Below are 20,578 nucleotides of genomic sequence, written 5' to 3' on the forward strand. Positions count from 1 at the left end.
ATAATTGAAGTGGAGAACTGTTTAACTGATTCTAAATTGACGTAGATAGACGTTTGTTTTATGAACCGTAGGTAGGTAAGACGGATAGAAGGACCTTCGTTGTTGATTCGTAATCTTCAAGCATTATTTTCTTTCGAGTATTTTGTTTAATGAATTATTATTATACAGAATATACGAAGCTCTTAAATTTTACTCTGAAGCTTAAAACTAGTAGCCTGAATTGCTAATTATAATTCCAACACATTCGTCTTTAAACGTTTAAATTAAACTTTCGATCGTTAAATATTCCATCTCCGATCAATGCCATCTATTTTGATTCTTATTCAACAAACGGAGCATAAAATGAAGGCACTTGGAACAAAATGGAATATATTAAATTCAATTTTTAAATCGCCCGTCCTCAGAATAAAAACGAAACCTATTTTCTCTGGCGCTAAATGCAGTTCGAATTTAAACTATAGAATTCAATTTAGTTTGTAATATAATCTAAATATTTACTTTGTTCAATACGATCTATCTTCGATGATACCAGCCAAAGATAAAAAAAAAAAAAGAAAGTGGAAACGATTCCAACAAAATGCAACATCTCTAAATCGAGTTGGAACACACAGGTGCATATGCGTGGGCGCGTGCGCGCGCGTGTAAGTGGCTTCAACAATCAACGGACGACAGAGGATCCCCCATGGGAATCCGAGCGAGCGAATCGTAGCGGGATTGAACGCTTGAAATGGAATAATATCCAATAATCTGGCAGCTGAGAGAACGGGATAAAAAGGGACGTTTTATCGGAACATCGCAGTAACCGAGCGAGTTCCCGAACCATTTCCGGCTCGGCTCGCTTTCTGTCTGTCCCCCGGCCACCGAGCGAAATTAATTATTGATTTCGGATACAGGCATTCACAGCCCTGGAGAGCTTTTAATCGAAAACGAACCAACCGTCCCGTTCGTTTCCGTTCGACGTGAATTCAGCGATTCGCCCTAGGAGAGTCTATGCTACGCCATCATCGCGACTCTTCTTTTAACGATGGCTATTTTAAAGATAAAATAGGAATATACGAAGAAGGATTTGCTTATATATGCCCTTTTTGTATACCTAATTTTTTCATTAATTTCTTTCCTTCTTTTTAATTATATATAATCTATCTATCTAATTTCGTTTTTTAAAATAATTTCTTAATTTGTAATGTTTGGTAATTGTGTAATATTTATTGGTTGAACGTTGGTGGTTTTGAAATAGATCTTAGAAATTTGTGTAGCTCTATGAGTTGTGTTGTGACTCATTCTAATTACACTATGAAAAAAATTTTACGTTTCAACTCTGTTATATGTATTTAATAGCAGATGAAATACGATATATGCTTTATAAAGATTTTCGACGAAAATGTCCTAAATCTCTGTAGCGTTGTTTTTAAAATTGATTGATTGTGATTAGATTTAATCGTGCCCGTTATAAAACGTTTTTAAAATACCGTGCACCTGCGTCTATGCAACCTATGCTACCGATGCAAGATGTCTGTTTCAAGATTTAAAAATAATCTATTACTGCGCTATTGTCAATGTAAAAGTTTGATTGGATATTTTACAAAAGTAATGAATATTATCTCTTTAATAAAATTAATTAATTAATTAATGTGTAAACATAGATGTACAATCCGTACAATAAAATCAAAACTTTCGCACAAAGGTATAAAATATCATAAATACATATAGCTTTAAAATAAAAAATCATGCGACTGAAATCTACAAAAATATTTTATTATGTGTTACCTTGTAAGGATAGAAACGTAATTCGAGGATAGGAGGTTACAAACACCAAAATACATGCTGCGATCTTTTCACCCAACGGTGGACAGAGATGGAAGGGATGGAAGTGTACCAGAGGTATTGGATTTTGACCGCAATGAATCTTCTCTTGATGACGGCAAATTCTCAATTAACTAAATTAGGAGGTTAAAAAGAAAAATCGTGTGAATCGCTTTGTTATACGAAGATGAGGATATGAAAAGGATAGTTATAAAAAGAATTATGTTTCATGCGATTATATTAACGTTAGTAATGTTTAAAATTAATTAAGACGTGTTAAAACATTAACAAATGCACGAACACAAAAATAATTAGGAAATGGTATCAAGGAATCTTTGATATAAGATTAAAGATATAATATATAATTTACTATCTTTGCAGGTGATTTGAAAAAAGGTGAAAATACAAAATCTTTCATCGTGTAGAAATTCCATATTCTTTAAATGAAAAACGTATGTGTAATTTTCGGATATACAACTCCCGCGTAGCACATATCCGCTATATATAAATATACGTATTCATGTCAATAAAATCAACATGTTTTAAGTGCCCTAAACTTTAAGCAATATCTGTAATCACCTCCTGTAATTCAGCTTTTGTAAACATATGAAACAGTTGCTCGGGTGTCATTGTCATTACTTCTATATTGTTATCACTTAGTTTTTCTTCCATAACTTGCTTCAATATAACCAAGGCTGCCTTTATCGCTTCTTTAAGTGTCATAGACTGTAACAATACCATGAAATGTTGAAAGACTGTTCACGCAAAAACTAAAACAATTTATACAAAAAATAAATATCTTACCTTATGATAAACTTCTTGGAGGTTCTGTTGCGCGCCTTCGCTTCCAGATCCAATAGCTTTAGCATCAAATTGTACAAAGGTGCCAGAAGGATCCATATGATACAACTGAGGCCCTTTTTCATCAATACCGGCGAATAACATTGCTACGCCAAATGGTCTTGACATGGCACTACCATCGTCGTCACTGTCTCCAAATTGTATAGCTAGGTTAGATACAGCCTGTGCCGTTGATTCCACAGACATTCTCTCGTTGTAGACGAACCAGTGATTCTGACATTCTACTCTAGCACGATCGATCATAGTCCTAGAGTCAGCTATTAAGCCGGATGCGGCGCATCCAATATGCTTATCAATTTCTACAATCTTTTCCACGGTTGTGGGTTCCATTAAACTGGAAGTGATACGTTTCTCCACAACTAAAACAACACCCTCTGATGTTGCAATTCCAATGGCAGTGGAACCAAGTTTTATAGCTTCTATGGCGTATTCAACTTGGAATAACCTCCCTTCTGGGGAGAAGGTATTAACACCATGATCGTATTCAGAACGTGTTAGAAACATCTGAAAATAAAAATACATAGGTTGTTAAGATACACAATGGATTAAATTTTCTGAAATATAAAGATGACAAGATTGTAATTGGATCGAAACTTTGAGGTTATGACTTGATAAATTTGATATCAATGCATTTAATATTATTTTCAAAATGATATATACAAACGGTATCTTTCAAATATAATTACAATAAATTTGTTATTCCTTAGTTAATTCAATAATGACTATAATAATTAGAAAAGGCCTAAATGGAATGTGGTTAGCTCGGAATGACATAGCAAAACTAATAGATTCAAAACATGAATATAGAAACAGACAAAATGTAAGTCCCACTTAAAGTTAATTACTTTTCAAGAAATAAGAAGATTTACCTTCGAGATAGTTTTATTATTTCAATAAAAATTGCTTAATAATAAGTTTAAGCCGACTGTCACAAACGCTAGTCACGGAGAGACTTGAATTTAATGGCGGGGATAAATACAGACACGTATCTTTAATTCTCGGAACCCTAATGTTAAGGCACAATTTATTCCTAACTTCAAAGTACAGAAATATTTTCAAAGTCAAAATATTTAAAATTGATTACATTTATCGCTCAATTTAGACAATCATAACACAAAAATTATAATATGCAAATAATATTTCAACTTTTTAAGAGCATGAACAAAAATAATGTAATATGATTTTAACCAATTCACTAGTTTGGGGTTAGGTTGGGGTTAGGTTCACTAGTTTATGCAACGTTAGTCAAAATATATTTACAAATTACAAATAATATTGATCATATTCAGAATTATATACCATTAATGATTAAAAATACGTTCTACCTTTTTGTTATATCTAATTTTGTAAAATTATTTTCTATATTAAACTCTTATAAACATATTTTCTGGCGTCTATTTAAAGATGGCTCCTCTAACATGCTCATTTGAGGTTGTGTCATCAGATTATTTTATACAATATCAGATTATATACAATACAAAAAAAAAAGAACGAACAATCATTCTTCGTAAAATAAATAGCGTTACAAATAACGATTGACATAATGAACGGCAGAGATATTCATTTATTACAGAAATTTAATTCTGCCTTTGCTGAAGAACATTGGGACGAGTTATTGAATCTTCTCAATCCAAAAATTTTTAGTTCTTTTGAATCGAAGTATGATTTAAAAAATAGTACGATAAGTAACAAAACGTTATTAAACAGTGAATATAACAGATCGTTAATTTTCAGGGAATTAATTGCCTTTCCGGTCTTGGCAAAAGTAGCACAAATTCTTACAACCGAAGACTCTGTTGTCCCAAACGATATAAAGATTGGTTGCTTAAAATGCCTAGGAAATTCTTGTTTTAATAGTTATGTACACCAACAATATATTTCAACTACAATCGAGCGAGGCACATACAGTCACAATTTATATCGCGTTCTAGCAAGTAACAAAAATTTAGAAGAGATAAAGAATTCTAGTTCTTATCCATTCGATTCTCATTTTCCTTACGAGGGTGTTGTAGGATGGACATCAAACGTTATTACAACATTTCACTGTAAATTCGATAGCGATTTGTCAGATGAAAAGTTGGAAATTTTAAGATTAAGTATCCAGTTCCTATGTAATCTGTTTACATTTGCATGTAAAGATAGTAACTTTCCAGATCAATATAATATACTACAATTTTTATACAATACTGATTTAAAGGATGTAATAATGTAAGTACTGTTAATATAAATTTACATTTTTAATATATTCTGTTGAATTATTTTGTTTTAATCGGGATATGTATTCGAGTACTATAGATTTTTTATTTACTTATAGAACTATGACACATTCTAAACATATACCAATTGTTAGAGCTTCGTGTGCATTTGTACATAATGCTTTAAAGGAATTTGAAGGGAAAACTTTCTCGGAAGGAGAAAAAAAACGTTTATGTTCACAATTATTGAAAGCAACTAAAGAAGGTTTTGAAAGTGCAAAGGAGGCCTTGATGCTTTTATTATCTGAAAAGGACATACTGCAAAGCGTATACTGTGATATGACTATCGAAAATAAATTATGTTTATTAGAAATAATTTATAACGAACTCTCAAATTCAATAGACAAAATTGAATATAAATTTACGCAGGATGCGATTGAATTTTTAATTAAAAGATTTTGTAGAAAAAGTGATTTGATTTTGAAGACAGTAGATACATATTTAGATGAAATAGAACCTACAGAAATCGTCATTCTTCTTGATATTCTTGGAGCCTTGACTTCAAGATCTTGCGAAGAATACAGTTTTCTAAAGGATCAAAAGAGCTTGCTTATTAATTGTAGTTGTAAGTATATTCGTTTATAGCATAATTCTTTTATAACATAAAAATATTCAACTCTACATTTTTTACAGATCTACTAAAGTCCATTCAAACGATTGGAAAATTATCAGATAATTATTTCACGCCCCTACAAAAGTTGAGTGATGTAGCTTCAGCGATACAAGGGTCAACAACAAGAGGTGATTTAGAAGGTCATCCTACATTTGGTTTTAAAGCTGGTTTAATAAGGATTATTGGAAATATGTCATACAGAAATAAGGAATATCAAGATCTTGTAAGTGTATATTAATTCTTATTTTCTACTCGTTTGTCCTTTCTAAAATATATTTTAAACGAAATCTGTTTGTGTGAATCAAAATTTTAATCTCTATATATTCAAATTTGAACCGTATATTATTTTGTCATTGACAATATTAAGGCACCATCAGTTGATAATACAAATAGTACGTTTGCCCTCGAATGCTTGCCTGGAAAGTAGCGCCTTAGAACCCTATACGGTGGCAATCGCAACTGCTTCACGTACTACAAAGAATAAACTACGAAAATCCCCCGTTGTATCGTACGAAAAGCGGCAGAATTTTTTTCAATCAGTCATTGATCTATTAATTTTTACAATGATTTCTTGCATGCTCTAACCTTCAACCCCGATCGATCATTTATCAAGTGCACCCGCGTACAAAGACCTTTTGCATCGTAGATCATCTTCTGACACGCGAAACGAAGAACAAGGAAAAACAAAGGACAGCGAAGTGCAGGGTAGAGCGTAGATGAATATTACAAACCTTGCGCTCGAAACGACTCTCTGGTTGCTCGGTTTTTATTTAGCCCCTTTATGCGTGCACGGGCATTCGCGAGTGATCGTTATTGCTTCTTATTGATTTCATCTCTGGCGCGCAAGAGACGGGCTACAAAAGAAAGGAGAACGGATCCCGCGTGGCGCGCACTGTTCACCGAACAAAGGAAAATTAAGTATCCTGTCCGAGTCGAAGACGTGGCAATTTAGCCAACATCGGATACCGCGTTAATATATTAGCAAGATCGAAGCCATGGCCGCTGTTTTGCCGCGTTCGAATCGTTTTATCGATACGCATGCGATCGATACCACGCAGGAGTGCGAATCGAGACAGACCTCGATTTCTTTCTTTCTTCTCTTTTCGTTCCTCGCTTCTTCTTCGCCTTTACTATTTCTGTATCCGTTTCTTTCAGTGTTTGGGTAGTGGAAAGGTGTCGAAGGCGATCGTGTTCTTAAATTTCGTTCGGAAAACACGCGCACTCCGGTATTTCTATCCTTCTTAAGTAATTTTAAAATGTGCATATCCTCATCACGATTGCTCGTAAAATACGACGTTCTCCAGCGTTATGAGGTTAATATACAAACCGGTGGTGACTTTCGAGCTATTCCGTTGAAATGTGCGCGGTTCGTAATGAAAAATTTGTGTATGTGTGTACACGTATCTGTTTGCTGATGGCCATCGCAAGGTGCTTCTTGAGTAAGTAGGGGGTATTGCGTTTGAAAAAATTCTTGCGAAGACCTTCTTCGTCCGTCAGCTTCAATTCCCAATGATGATTCGTATACGATGGTTCGAGGTGTATGAATTTAGGTACTCGTCGATAAAATGTATCGTCGCTCCGACATGCGATTCAATTACGTTCCATTCGATTTTCAATGGCGACTCATTTTTCACGAACGAGAGTCCATGAACGCGGCCTATGGTCTGTAATGTATCGGGCCGTGCAAAAATAATATTTTTATGGCTGCGCGAATGGCGAATGCGATAAATCAGAGTGCACGCTGTTGCTATAAAAATAAATTAACGTCCGCGATGCTGTGACGATGTAATACCTTTTGAGTAACATGGCTGATCCTTTTATGGCATCGCAGGGGCTTTATTGAACTCGGATTGAAAAAGGAAATTTTAAATTTCAATTCTTTAATTTCCTATTCAAATTTAAATTTGAATTCTAAATTAATAAATCATTGCTTTGTCATTCATGCTAATTAATATTAACTATTGTTTCGGTCAATATCTACTAACTGTATATAGTTACATGCTTGCAATAATTCGGAAGTATGACGATAGTGTACTTTATACTTATCAAGCGACGATTTACAATTTTATGCAGAGTCTCGCAGTTTTATACATGATACCATAAGCATACATAAGTTTACACACGCGTGTTCTCAACGATGTTGAACGTTTTCAGCTTCGTGAAATGGACGTCGTGCCTCTGCTTCTGGACTGCTGCAATATAGACGCGAGAAATCCACGTAAGTAATCCGGACTCGTTTCCTTTGAGCTTCGTGATCCTTTCGCTTATTGTGATTCGCGTGAATCCTCGATGATATCCCGACACGCTAATTAATGCCCGTGTTAAATTTTACACGCGCAGTTATAATGCAATGGACGATCCTCGCGCTGCGGAATTTATGCGAGGATAATCCGGCGAATCAAGAGATCATCCGGAATTGCAACAGAGTCGGCGTCGTGGAGAGCAGCGTGCTGCAGGAAATGGGTGTCGCGCTGCACGAGGACGAGGAAGGAAAGAAAATTGGAATCGTGCCCTTGCCGCGTGAACGAAAATAACAGACTTTATCGAAGATCTTTCACATGGAGCCTCTTTGGCGAAGCCTTTCTTCGTTTTTGTCCATTGGCTCGAAAGAGGTATGATATGATAAAGGATACGTTTTGATCATATTTTTAGCCCTTTGGAATATTATCGAATTTGATATTTTTTTTCTTTGTATTTTGGAGTTTTTCGGTATTACTGTGAAAATATGCTGTTAGAATTTTGAACGAAATTTAACGAATCCGTAGGACTAGAATTTTCATATTAAATATATAGCAATTATATAGCAATAGGTAGTATATGTATATATACATAGATTTTTTACTCATTTTTTGATTAATTTTTTTTTTAATAACGTATAAAGCAAGACGTACTGTATTGATATCTACAATTTAGACAATCGCTGGAAACTTTTTTTACCAAATCCTTTTTTAGTAAGCATTTGACCGAGTCAATTTTAATTTTACCAAGTTCTACTATAAAGAATATACTTTTCTATTACAACAAAAAGAAGTTTCTCCATCTATCCACTCTTACCCGCCATAGAAATCCGGCGATTTTCTTTTGATTCGTTTCCCCCTATTGCATAAATTGAGATAGCAATTTCTATTGCCTCGCCCTACATAAAAACAGTATCAAACTGTCGCAGGAAATAAAACGAAAGAAGCTAGAAAAGAATACTATAAAAAATTAGGAACGACAAACTTAATTTTTAACGATACTTTTAATTCAGTTTCGAATTGGAGGAACAGCGGTTTCCTTTGGCACGGCCGCGGCACGGCAGTCACTTTCCACGATCTCGATCGTCCATACGTATGTATAATCACGCGACTCGTGTTAATTATATTACTATTTACCAGCTTGTGTATCGATAGCTCACCGGATAAGGTATCGGTGATCTCTTTATCGGGAGTTAGACCGCAATAATTATTCGAGAGTTAGGCCGACTGCAAACGTATCTTTCTTAGCGTGTGTCGACTGTAAAATAAGCCTACAATTATAGTACATGATAGGTACCATTACATGAAATATGATATCGTATTGCGTAAGGAGACATTATATCTGCATTCGCGGCCGGCTGATTTACGGTACGATAAAAGCTGCCACGGGTTCACGGTCTATTAGCAGTTACTAATGCAGCTGTACGTCTGTACGTCCGCATCTGTCATTGCGAATTCGTTTACGAACGAACGTTTATTAGCCATCGTTGAATATCGATAACATCTTACTATCGTTCAAGTTTATTATTACGTTTGCCGGCGTTTCTAGAAAAGTGGAAATCGTGATTTCGTTAAATGGTTGTCTTATTACTTTGCTATACTTATGATTCGTCGCGTGCAGATGTCTCGATACTCTACTGAAGTTTACTATTATCCTCGAAATTTGAACTGTGTTATTGTATATTGCCTTCTATGGTCGTTTATATCTTGTCGCGATTTCTCTCTTTCCTAGGAATCGTTAATTACTTGTCTACTCTGAAGCGTGTAACGCCAATAAAAAACGACGCTGTCAATCTATAAATATCAGCAAATATCAGCAAATATCAGCAACGTCGTGAACTGTACCTCTCAAGATTCAAATAGAAATCGGCGGGTAATTAGATCGATATCACGATCGAAATTCGTTCAACGTGAGTCACAGTTGTATAAACGTTTTACAAAATGTAATGATACGTTTCTATCAATATACGCGGACGTGATTCACGATCTGATCGACTGTAACCAACTGTTTGCTGATTTATAATCTATTGTCTGTAAAGAACTGCATGGCATTCCTTCATTTTCGTCTTTCATTATTATTCGTTATCGAGTTACCGTACGTTTGTTATTTAAGTTACTCGAATATTCGAAGTTTCGAGCGATGGAGTAGACAAATGCAGCACATCGAAAGATCATAAATTATGCGAGACCGTAGAAAAAAGATCACGAAAAAATCGTGAAATTCTGCCGCAATTATGTTCGAAGTAAATTTTTTAGTAATTTATCACAAGAATGACTGAAATTGATATTGTAAAGGAGATGATAGATCTTTCTAAATATCGCAGAAGCAAATCTTCAATATCTAACGTCCGTGTTATTTAAGTTTAGCGCAGTTTTTTAAAGATACAAAGATAATGGGGAAAATGCATGAGAAGAGGACGAAAAGACGCTTTACAGGAAAATTATATGAACGATAATGGAACGCTTGTTCATCGATTATTCTAGATTAACACAGTTATTTATAAAACGCTTCGTTTCGTCGAACAACGGTTGAAGGAGTTGGGGAGAGGGAAATTACGAAAAGGAAAAAAGGACTCTGGCGTGGACACCGCAGAAGCGGCTTTGCACGAACCGCGGGAGATTGCTTTTAATTTAAATATCAAGCGATCCTGGACGATTAATCTCGCGCGGTTATAATGGCCGGCAATTAACGCGAAATTTATCAGCTAATTATACGCAGGATTAATCTCGCCGTGGTAATGATACCTTTATAAAGGTGAAACGACAAAGTAGAAAGAGGGAAAAGACACAGGAAAGAGCAAAAAAAAGGATGTATATATGCGTTAGAGTGCTTTTTCGCGGCTCAAAATCTATCAATATTTATCAGTCAAATATTGAATATCATTTTTCTCGAAAATGAAACCTAATATAAATAAATTTCATTCTGCGTTCTTCGTTTATCTTTTCACGTACAATCAGCCTGGTCGTAGTTGCGCCAGTAGTTACAGAATCATATATTCCGTATATCGTAATGATTAACCATTATAATCGAGATGTAGTCTGTAGTTACGAACATAATTCGTCATAAAAGAAGCGGAAGAATTTTTCGTTCGAGGCAAATTTCTATGTCTTATGATAAGAGGGTTTGGTAATATAGAAGCCATTTTCTATGCACTTGAAAGTCGATTTTGTCTAGAATGTATAAAACAAGTAATCGTAACGTGGTTGGTATCCGATTTCAAACGGGAATACCGTATCGACCATTTTCGTTCGGCATCTTTATCGATTAATATTCATAGATTCTAATAGCCGATGCGTGAAAGCACGTCGATGGTCTCGAGTTCGTGATTCCACGCAGCTTCTTGATCGATCGATATTTCGATCGTTAAGTACCGAATTCCTTGGTTTAAGGATTCATGCTGAAAAAATTGTCTTTTCGATAAATTTGACACCTTATCTACAAACAATGAGATATTTTGTGCTCTCGATTTTGATATTTATCGGGGAAATCTTATTTAACGTGGTTTCGATGTTAACAACATAAACAAGATGAAGTCATTTACGATTTATCGATAAATGATAAAATTTATTAATAAACGATAAAATTGAAAGGAAGAATCTGTAGGTTAAACGAAAGTTTCGCAGAATATTACACGGATTTAATGATTTTATCTTCAGACTTTTATTTTTAGGCTGCTTGTGTGCTACGATAAAAAGAGTCTATCAGAATATAGAAACATCGTTTAAAGGTACGTTAGCGTATTACTCGTGTTTCGTCCGTTCGCTTTTTCTAAACAGATGAAACGTTTGAAAAATGTACAATATCTCGTAATTCAAGCGAACAATTGAAAACAAATTTTACCTTGGCGTAAATTATTCTTTACGATCAGAAATATTATTGCAACGACTGGCGCAATTATCCATGGTTTCGATATGAAAGCAGAACGTGGTGATGTAAATTGCATGTTGGTATAATCCGCGATTCAATTAGTTAGGCGAGCGGAAATCGAGTGGAGCGCGAAAAACAAGCGACGCAAGTAGGGTGTAAACAGGCAGAAAAGTAAATCGGCTAGCATGTATTAATAGAGGCCGCGAATTGAACCTATGTCGGTGCCTAATAAGTCGTGGATCCCCTTTTAAACGATCTCTGCCTCGAACGGACCTGTGCGCCTACGCGAAACTTCTCTGAAAGAGCCGACAGGCCGATATATTTCCTGTGCCCTCGTATGCCTTGCGTACATCGATCGTGTACAAAAGAGTTACATCGTTATACAGGGCGATACCTAATCGTGCGCCGATTCTACCAAAGATAAATTCGTGACTTTTGGCGAAAACGAGAAATTAATACTAAATCAGTGTTAATCAAGATGTTCGTTATTGTTACCTAACGATCTAAAAAATACTTTCTCCTCAAATTCGATATGAAAGTCGAAATGAATAAGAAATTCGTCGCTCGACAAACGACGAAGAAAACTTTGTTTTTCGCGGTGTGACGACTCCGAAAAGACGAGTCGTCGGCCCATCGAGGACGATCGCGGCTCGCTTCTGCTTAAATTTTAAGCGACGGTTTCCTCGTTCCAAATATCCGAGCTTTTACGGTCCATAAAGGGACGAGGGCTGCTTTTAGTGGCTATTACACGAATCCCCGGGTCGGCGCAACATTTATGGCTCATGCACCGTGTGCGGCAGTCGTTAAAACACATTTCGTGGGACCATGCGAGAGCCTGAACGCAAGTTCTGTGTTTACGTTCACGATTAGACGCACGACATCTCTTCGCCAGCTTTTCTTCACCAGGATCTTAGCGGAGGACGATCCGCGTCTAGGAGGCGAATGCGAACACACTTTAGCGGAATGTTTTACGGCGGTTCAACGCTGACCGTCCGTAGAACTCGCCTTGGTAAAATATACAACGTTCTTTTTATTCCTTCACCGAGATCTTGGTAGTTTGTTTAATGGAAACTTCTCCGACAGGGTTACATGGGATTTGTTAATTCCCCGGGGTTGATGTTATATGGCTCTTTAATGGAATTCTTAAATTTGACTTTACAGCCTCGGCTCTAACGTTGTAGTATGTTCAAATAATTCTGTATCTAAGGGACAGATTGATATTCACGATTCTTCGTTTCAAGCGCGTGATAGGGTTTATCATCAATCTTTCTGCTTGTTAAAACAAGGCAGAAATTGCGACATAAAAATTCGAAGAACGCAACAATCGAGACAGTTGATTGCTTTTGTTACCAAGTGACCAAATCTATTGATCTATGACGAACAGCCGAACTTTGCGTAAACAATTCAATTTTCGATCGGTCGGAACGCCGATAGAAAACTGGTTGGGAAATCGATCGGGGCCTCTCTGTGAATTGCTTTGCATAACTAAATTGTCGCGAAGGAACCGGTGTCCAAATTAGAAAAACGAAAACCGTTCCATTCGAATAATTACGAAGCGATCTAACTGGTATCGAATCACTTTGCGACAAGTAGGCCAATAAATTAACATCGTTAATGAGCCGCTAATTACACTGCCGTGCCACGGAACGATTTGATTTATACGAGACTAAACGCGCTTTCCACTCCGCTAGTTACGCTGTATACTAACTTGCGTGCTCAACTAAATCGCAGGGTATTAATTAAATTTTGGAAAATTCGATTTACAAATCGAGCGTAACACGAACGTTGTGATATCCGATAAGCATGATAGATGTTTAAAAAAGGCATGTAAAGTCTTGCTTTAATCCGTTGGCTTTTAAACATTCGATAACAAGAGTACGAATGCGTTAATGATTTCTTTATTAGAAAGATGAGAGGTTTATTTCGAAATACATATTTTGCTTTTTCCTTCGTTAAAGCTATAATACGAAGGGATATACAAGCGAAACATATTACGAATTAGAAATTTTATAACTGGATGTACTAAGAAGTTAGGTATTTTTGTAACGTTGTTAGGTATTTTTCGATATTTCAAATATATCGCTCTTTAGATAAGTTCGAAAGAAACGTTTTAACCTTTTTACGACTGTGAACCCATATACAGAGTGTCCTGAACTCTTTTATTATCTTGCTATTCTGAATTCACCGTATTTTTTAGATAGAACGAAATGCACTACAGGATTTAGATGAAACATGTACGTATAATTTGTAATCTTAGCTTACGATCGTTTAGCTATAATCGTTAAATAGTTAATGGTTCCTAAATGATAACTCGACGATACGAGAATTTTCACGATCAATTTTATGAGTTAGAGCACAAACCCCACGAATGCTTGAGATTCTTCTATAATGTGTTGTTAACCCCACCAAGTCGAGTAACATCTCTAGCATGTTATGCTCTTTCGCCAACGTACACAAGGCTATATTGGAGATATCGTTTCGCTTTTTACCCTCACAAGTTTCTCTTACTATCGGCGAAATATGTTAGGAAAATATTTGAAGTTTAAGATGATACAAGTTGCTTTCTTTTAAACTATTTTATATACGCGTGAATATAAACAAATTCCTATTAAGCGTATAGCTCGTTTTCATTCTTCGATCTGGAGGAAAACTTTCCTTGCTCTCTGAAATTCCTGCACGCTTAATCACGCTTCGAATATCTCTCGAAACACATCTCTCAAACTCCGACAAACTGATTGACAAGACGTTCGATAAAAACCAAATTGCCGATCCGGAAGAAAAATCCGGCGAACAAGCCGCACGAAGCGGACCAAGTAATCTCTGGAAAGAAAAAGAGAAAACCAGCCCGATGGGTTCGCTGGCAAAAATCATAGCGGAAGACCTGCTTGTGGTCGCGGTAATTGCCCGACGAAATTGAATCGTGCCGCGTTAAACGCGAATCTGCGCGATAAACGATCGCACACGCGCAAACAAACGGGATCACGTGAACCGAGCTAATCGCGTTTCAACGAAACCAAGAAACCGACGAGACCGTTTCAAAAGGTAAAACCACGATGATGGTGGTTTGTTGAGATCTGCAACGGGGTGGTTTCAGGGCCCACATGATGTTGCGGGCCGATCAAACGCGGCAACCCGACCGAAATTAACGAAAGGAATTAATCGTTGCGAACGATCGCTCGTTCCCAATATACAGATGTACACTCCTGCTCAAAAGTCCTAGGGCAAGATGTCTCGTACGAAATACGTGACATTAAGGTTTCTAGAAATGTAACGAATACTTTCGCGAAGAACTGGTTTTTCGTTGGACGATATAATCGCGACGATAACCAACATAGACTCGCTTAGTCACGGTAGCGGAAATCTCATTTTTCGCACATATAACGATCGAACGATTCTTAGGAAACGACGGTCAAATATTATTTTTGTACTTTTCCATTTTTAGTCCTCTGGATCGCCCTTTGCCGGTTTCCATCTTCTTCTGGCACAGCAGTGAATTATTTTCAGCTGTGACGCTTTCGAAATACATACGCTATGTGTATAATACACGGACGATAGTTGGAGGACGTTAAATGGCATTTATCGGTACTTTATGTTCCAAACTTTTACATTTCTGCGCAACTTTTATATTTCTTCTACTCACATGTCTAGTCTAGCGTTATCGATTTCTTAAAAGCAGCAAAAGGATAAAAATCAGGGCAAAAGAGTTGAAAAGGATAATTCCTTAACCTTTTCCAATTTTGAGAGCAAATATAATAATTTATTAATAAATTGTCCCAAGACTTTTGAGCGGGGGTGTATAGAGAGAGGAGGGAGGGAGGGAGAGAGAGAGAGAGATGACTAAATTTTCCGTTCTGGTCTGTTTGCCGGCTGGCATGTGGGCATTATCTTTACGACCTCCTCGCCGTGGAGTAGACGCGAAAGGACGAACGCATGCGCAATACGCGGCCCGGAACACGGAGAACACCGAAACCGGAGAACCTGTTATCAAAGAAACGGTGGCTACCGTACCGGGCCAATTATCATCCGACTCGAAACGAACCAAGGTCTGATCCCAGACGCGAGTTTCACTGGCCCTTAATTTCTCATTGAGGAATCCCTCCCAATAAACGCGGCTTCTTCGTGAACTCGTTGCGAGTCGGTGGATCAACGAGATGGTCGAAGACTATCGTTTCAAGAGTCTGCAAGCGATTGGAGCGCACGATGACGGTTCGGGGACTGTTTAACGGGGTCTTTGAGGAAGTTGGAGGAACCTTGTGGGGATTATCGAGCGGTTGACGGTGATTGTTCGTATAATCGACGAGCGAAGATAATCGATCGTTAGTGATGGTGTAGATGGTCTCTTTTTGAGACGAATATCGGAGAGTGAGTGAGATTTGGTGCGTCAAAGTGTCGGAGAGTCGATACGGAGGAAAACAGTGGTGATTGGGATCGATGAAATTGTTGTGGTTCGAGGAATCGTTGTTCCGTAGTCGTAGTAAGGTCTTTCGAAGGGAACGATGACCTTTTGAATCTTTTTGAATAAAATCCGAGCTGAAAGAACGATCAAAACGATTCACGATCGAAAGCCGATAATCGTAAGAAAGCTGAGAATTTTGTGGATCTTGCGAGAAACGACGTTGAAAAATTTCTTTACGAATTAGTAATTTTTGTCGGACAATCCGCGATCGAAAGCTGATAAACGCGTGTGAGAAAGTTGAATTTCAGAGACCATCGATCGGTTTTATTTTTAAAACGAGCAGTTTCGTTGCGAAATTTTCTCGAAATAATCTCGACTCGACTGAATAATTCAAACGATCCAGTATTAATGACCGAAGACTGTACGTAATGTAGCTGAACTTTGGAATCCCGTGGAGCTTTTAAAACACTTTTATCTTTGGGAAGAATAACGTTTAAAGGTTTCCCTTCCGAAGCAACGGTTTTTATCAAATTCTCAACACGTATTAAAGCTAAAGGTAAAAGCTCCCGCAAATAACAAGAAAATCAAAGTAATTCGCATTGTAAGTAAAACACTGAAATAAACAAAAGTGAATCATACAAATATCGACCTGATTAAGCAAAGCCGCTAAAAAGAGAATCGAGATACCGTGGAAACAGACGTTAAATGAAAGCAAACCAGTCTGGGATTTAACAACCTATAGGATGCCAGAACGACCGCAGTTAGGTTAAGATCATAATCTACAACGAGTGTAAAAAGCCAATTTCACGAGCTATCGTTACACTTTAATACGCAAATCGACAGATTCAACGTCAGTCTTTAACAATTTCTCGCGAAAAAGGTGGCGAGATGATGAAGCTATTCCGGGATGAAGTGGTTTGATTGTAGATAATGATATCTCGGCTAAGAGAATGGAAGAGTCAAGTCGTCATGATGCTTCAATGTCTTAAAGTGTAACGTCTGTTGCCGCTACAGAACGAGACGGCTATTTATTCGTTCCACTCTTAACCCTTGCTTGGAAACAGGGGCAAAAGAGGAGTGCAAGAACTTTGGTAAATTGTAGTAATCGGCCGGCTGTCGGCTTGTAACCACCGGTTACTTGAAAAGTCAGCACGATTTATCTCGTGACTCACGCTTCTAGATCGAACTGAACATTAATTAAACGCGAATACATTCGCTCTCTGGTCTTTAGTGATTTTCGCTTTCGAACGCGAACATCGCGTGTCTAGAGGTTTGTTCTCGCGTTTCGGACGTAATTTCAAACGTGATTAGCTGGAAAAAAATAAGGAATTTTTTAATAAGTGAGTCGTTTCAGTGTTGATCGTGCTCTTAGCATGATTGCAGGAAGTTTAGATTTTGAACTTGAACCTGTGGACAGTTCTCGAGATAAATTGCAAATTGGAATATATTACAAATTTTTGCTTCGAATTCGGAGCTTTGGTCACTTTTGGAATTTTAGAGACAACTGGGAAAGGAAAAGAGCGAATTTACTATTAAGAGGATATTCGAAAAGATCAGCGTGGATATTATAGATCGCGACCTAATAGTTTCTGCGACTTCAAAGTCAATCGCTAGTTTCCTGTATGCAGTTAAAGCAAAGAGATTCAAACGTCTTTCAAAGTCGATTAGATCGCGCTCGACAACTTCTTCCTCGAAGCGAAGCAATTAAAAGCAAGAAACTCATGTACTTTAATGTTAGATCCCTGAAATGTCTATGGTGCGGTGAACGACTGCCGCGGTACGCTTTTAAGGAGTACGAAAGAAGAAGAGCTTACTTAGATCCCTCGAACATCGATCACGCACTCGGTAGCTTCTTCGCGCGATTTTAAGAAGAATTCAAAGGGGAGAAACTTCTTAAGGACGAGTTTTAACGATAACTCGTTTGAAAGGCAATCATCCACTTCTTCATAATCATTTTAAGATAGTGCAGAGCGAGGTTTAATAGCATACATACTGGTAGAACGATCGCGAGTAAAAAGATATTTGGTAATTATTTTAGAAACACTTTTGGAACGAGAATATACGATAATAATTCCGACGAACTTAAAAAAAGAAGGACTATGCCTCGATAAAAATTTTTAAGACACCTAGAGTGTACGAATATCGATACAAAGACATTTACAGAAATCAAAATTTAAAGCGTTGTCAATTTTTCGATATTTTTCGAAATTTATCAATCGTCGGCAATACCAAATAGTTGGTTCGAATTAATATCAAGGACGACGAGAAGGAAAGAACCTTTGACCCACGCATTCTCGAAACTCGATCAAATCGATCGTCAACGCAAATTTACCGCAAGACACCCGAAGACTCATTGCTGCCGAATAAGATGAAGACCAATTAATCCCAGCATTCTCGAAACTCGATCGGGCGATCGTCGACACAAATTCGTCAGAAATTCGACTAAAGAGCAAAAACCTACATGTTGTTCGCAACGATAACGCGAATCATTTCTTCCGAACAAAATTCTAAACAATTACACCAACCGTAAAAAGAGTTGTAAGTTGGAAGAAGAAGGCTCGTCCAAATTCCTTCGCGTGCATACCAAACTCTTCCACCGTTGTTCCAGTTCAAAGAAACAGAAGTTGTCATTATCAAATGCCGATTCCGTCCGCCATTAAACATCGCTACCGCGTCATTTAAGGATCCAAAGGATCCAGAGCGCGTCGCAAAATCTCGTGGCTCGATCGACGGCATTCTTTCGTCGCGGAGAAAGCGTTGCCGGTTTTATCGGGTTGCGCTCGATGATTTATGAAAACGCGGATCGAGCGTAATTACTCGTTCGTGTGACCGATCGTGGATCTGGAAGAAGGAAGCCACTGCGCGGGAGATCGAGGGAAAGATCCGCTTTCGCGACCGGTTGCCAGTTTTTCAGACGCAAGATGGGAAACGGCAGTCCTTAGGTAGCTCGATTCAGCGACGATGAAGGGGATCAGCCGCTTGCTACTCGGGTAAGTTCCGTTTCTAATGGCTAATCGATGCTTTCCTGCAAACGCCGTCCGATAATTTAATTACGACCGTGGAGATTCAGTAAAGACGGTTCTTGCGTTCTCCAGCGGAGTTCGATAATTCAGTCGGCGTACAGATTAAACGTAATTGCTAGCTGAACGAGAGTGGTTTCGCGATTGTTCGAGCTTCGGCCGAAGGAATAAGGCCTCTGTACCGGGTTTTGGAGTCGGAGAAATCGTAAATGGGACGAGAGAGCCGGTTAAGGATACCGGGGGAGGCTATGTTTTTCCACTTGTTTGATGCGTTAGGTTAGGTCGGTTAGGTTGGAGATGTAGGTAATATTCACGAGTTATCGAGTACTTGGCTTTTTGATACGTATTCTAGCGATGACTTTAGCTTTTACCGTGATTTCGTTCGAATCGTATATCTCGAATTAATCGAAACGTTGATAAAATGTTGAAAATCGTTTGAAAAATGGGACGACTAAGCTCGAACTAAATGACCAACAACGGTTACGGTACCGGAAGAATTGAAAATACGCAACGGATAAAACGAAGCGAACGCTGATGGAAAATGCGCTTCTTAAAAAAGAGACCAAACGTAGGACGAAGTTTTCTCTTAAACGACGGAAAGATCGAAAATCTGTTTGCCCATACTTCACCTCCCATTACCGAAAAATTACAATCGCGGCAGTCGGTTTACGCGTAGCGGCGTTCCCAGTTTCCTGCGGTTCTCACGATCTTTCTTTTACTCGGGACGGCGTGGTATCGCGTGGCGGCCCTTAAAAATCACGTATTTCCGTGGGCAGGGGCGATTTTTTTTTCTCGAAGCGGAGGCTCCGCGAACGAATTGACCAAGGAGAAAAGACAGACAGAGAAGGGACAAGAGGAAACGAGTAAGAAAGTAGGAAAGAGCGAAAATGAGAAAAAGAGAGAAGCAGCGTGCTCGTTTCGCCGTCTGCGAGGCTGGTCCTCTTCCATCGTCCCCACCCTCTTTTCGTTCCTTTCTCACTTTGGTCGCCAGCACTCCTCGAAGCCGGGTGTAACAATGGCTGCCCTCTAATTATCGAAAGGCCGCGGCACTTTAAAGAGATCCCCGGAGAGCCCATCACCGGGACTCCGTTTCGTTCGCTCCTTAAAATTTCTTCCCTTCTTCTCCCTTCTTGCCCGAGTCATCTTCCATCGTCCAGTGGACCTCGCGTGGATGCTCGTTCCCAAGCGAGAAGAAGAGAGCAAGGTAACGATAAAAACAACGACCGACGTGATCGCGCCTCGTGGAAAATTGGTTTCGTCTCGCGAGAGGGCACCTACCGCACTGTTCGGCCTCTCTCTGCACGAATTATTATACCCCCGCTGTTTCTGCTCGGCGGAAGCTAGGAAAACCAACGTACAACGTACTCGCTTGGTGGGAGAGGAGTGAATTTGTGAATGGAAACAGGGAGATTAGGTAGACAGATAGGTAGAGTTTTGATTTCTTTTAACGTATCGTTGCTAGCCTGCACATTTTTATGCAAATTCACATGTTTCGCGATATAATTATATATTAAAATAGATCGAT

At 38.1% G+C, this 20,578-nt stretch overlaps 3 protein-coding genes and 1 long non-coding RNA gene across 11 annotated transcripts in view; 3 read left to right on the forward strand and 1 right to left on the reverse strand.

Moving 5' to 3' along the window:
• Window positions 1-132: 132 nt before the first annotated feature.
• Window positions 133-2,365, forward strand: LOC122567562. Of its 2 annotated transcripts, none has more exons than XR_006316807.1 (2): window positions 133-1,684; window positions 1,776-2,365. It is a non-coding gene; the product is annotated as an uncharacterized LOC122567562 (long non-coding RNA). The 2 variants fall into 2 exon arrangements; XR_006316808.1 differs by having other exon boundaries at window positions 1,781-2,365.
• Window positions 2,145-3,685, reverse strand: LOC122567557 (proteasome subunit alpha type-5). Its single transcript, XM_043726228.1, has 3 exons — window positions 3,534-3,685; window positions 2,608-3,168; window positions 2,145-2,529 (listed from the first exon to the last, which is right to left on the reverse strand). Exons 2-3 carry the CDS (start codon window positions 3,166-3,168, stop codon window positions 2,362-2,364), a joined length of 729 nt encoding a protein of 242 aa, XP_043582163.1. The 5' UTR covers window positions 3,534-3,685; the 3' UTR covers window positions 2,145-2,361.
• Window positions 3,686-3,834: 149 nt separating this feature from the next.
• Window positions 3,835-20,578, forward strand: part of LOC122567545 (ataxin-10) — a 72,309-nt gene continuing 55,565 nt past the window's right edge. For 3 of the 7 annotated variants that reach the window (XR_006316802.1, XR_006316797.1, XR_006316799.1), the window contains exons 1-6: window positions 3,835-4,323; window positions 4,399-4,872; window positions 4,979-5,484; window positions 5,553-5,755; window positions 7,687-7,750; window positions 7,873-8,144. Coding sequence is in view for 1 of the 7 variants with exons in the window: in XM_043726207.1 (XP_043582142.1) it covers window positions 4,208-4,323; window positions 4,399-4,872; window positions 4,979-5,484; window positions 5,553-5,755; window positions 7,687-7,750; window positions 7,873-8,066 (1,557 nt within the window). In the remaining 6 variants the exon portion in view is untranslated. The other 4 variants (XR_006316800.1, XR_006316801.1, XR_006316798.1 and 1 more) reach the window with 4 other exon arrangements.
• LOC122567549 (protein Wnt-7b) overlaps window positions 18,893-20,578 on the forward strand; it is a 108,547-nt gene continuing 106,861 nt past the window's right edge. Inside the window, exon 1 of the mRNA XM_043726214.1 lies at window positions 18,893-19,023. Coding sequence (XP_043582149.1) covers window positions 18,995-19,023 — 29 coding nt within the window. The 5' untranslated portion in view covers window positions 18,893-18,994. The remainder of the gene's footprint in view (window positions 19,024-20,578) is intronic.

This window comes from Bombus pyrosoma, linkage group LG5 (assembly GCF_014825855.1).
Source record: "Bombus pyrosoma isolate SC7728 linkage group LG5, ASM1482585v1, whole genome shotgun sequence".
NCBI lineage: Eukaryota > Metazoa > Arthropoda > Insecta > Hymenoptera > Apidae > Bombus > Bombus pyrosoma.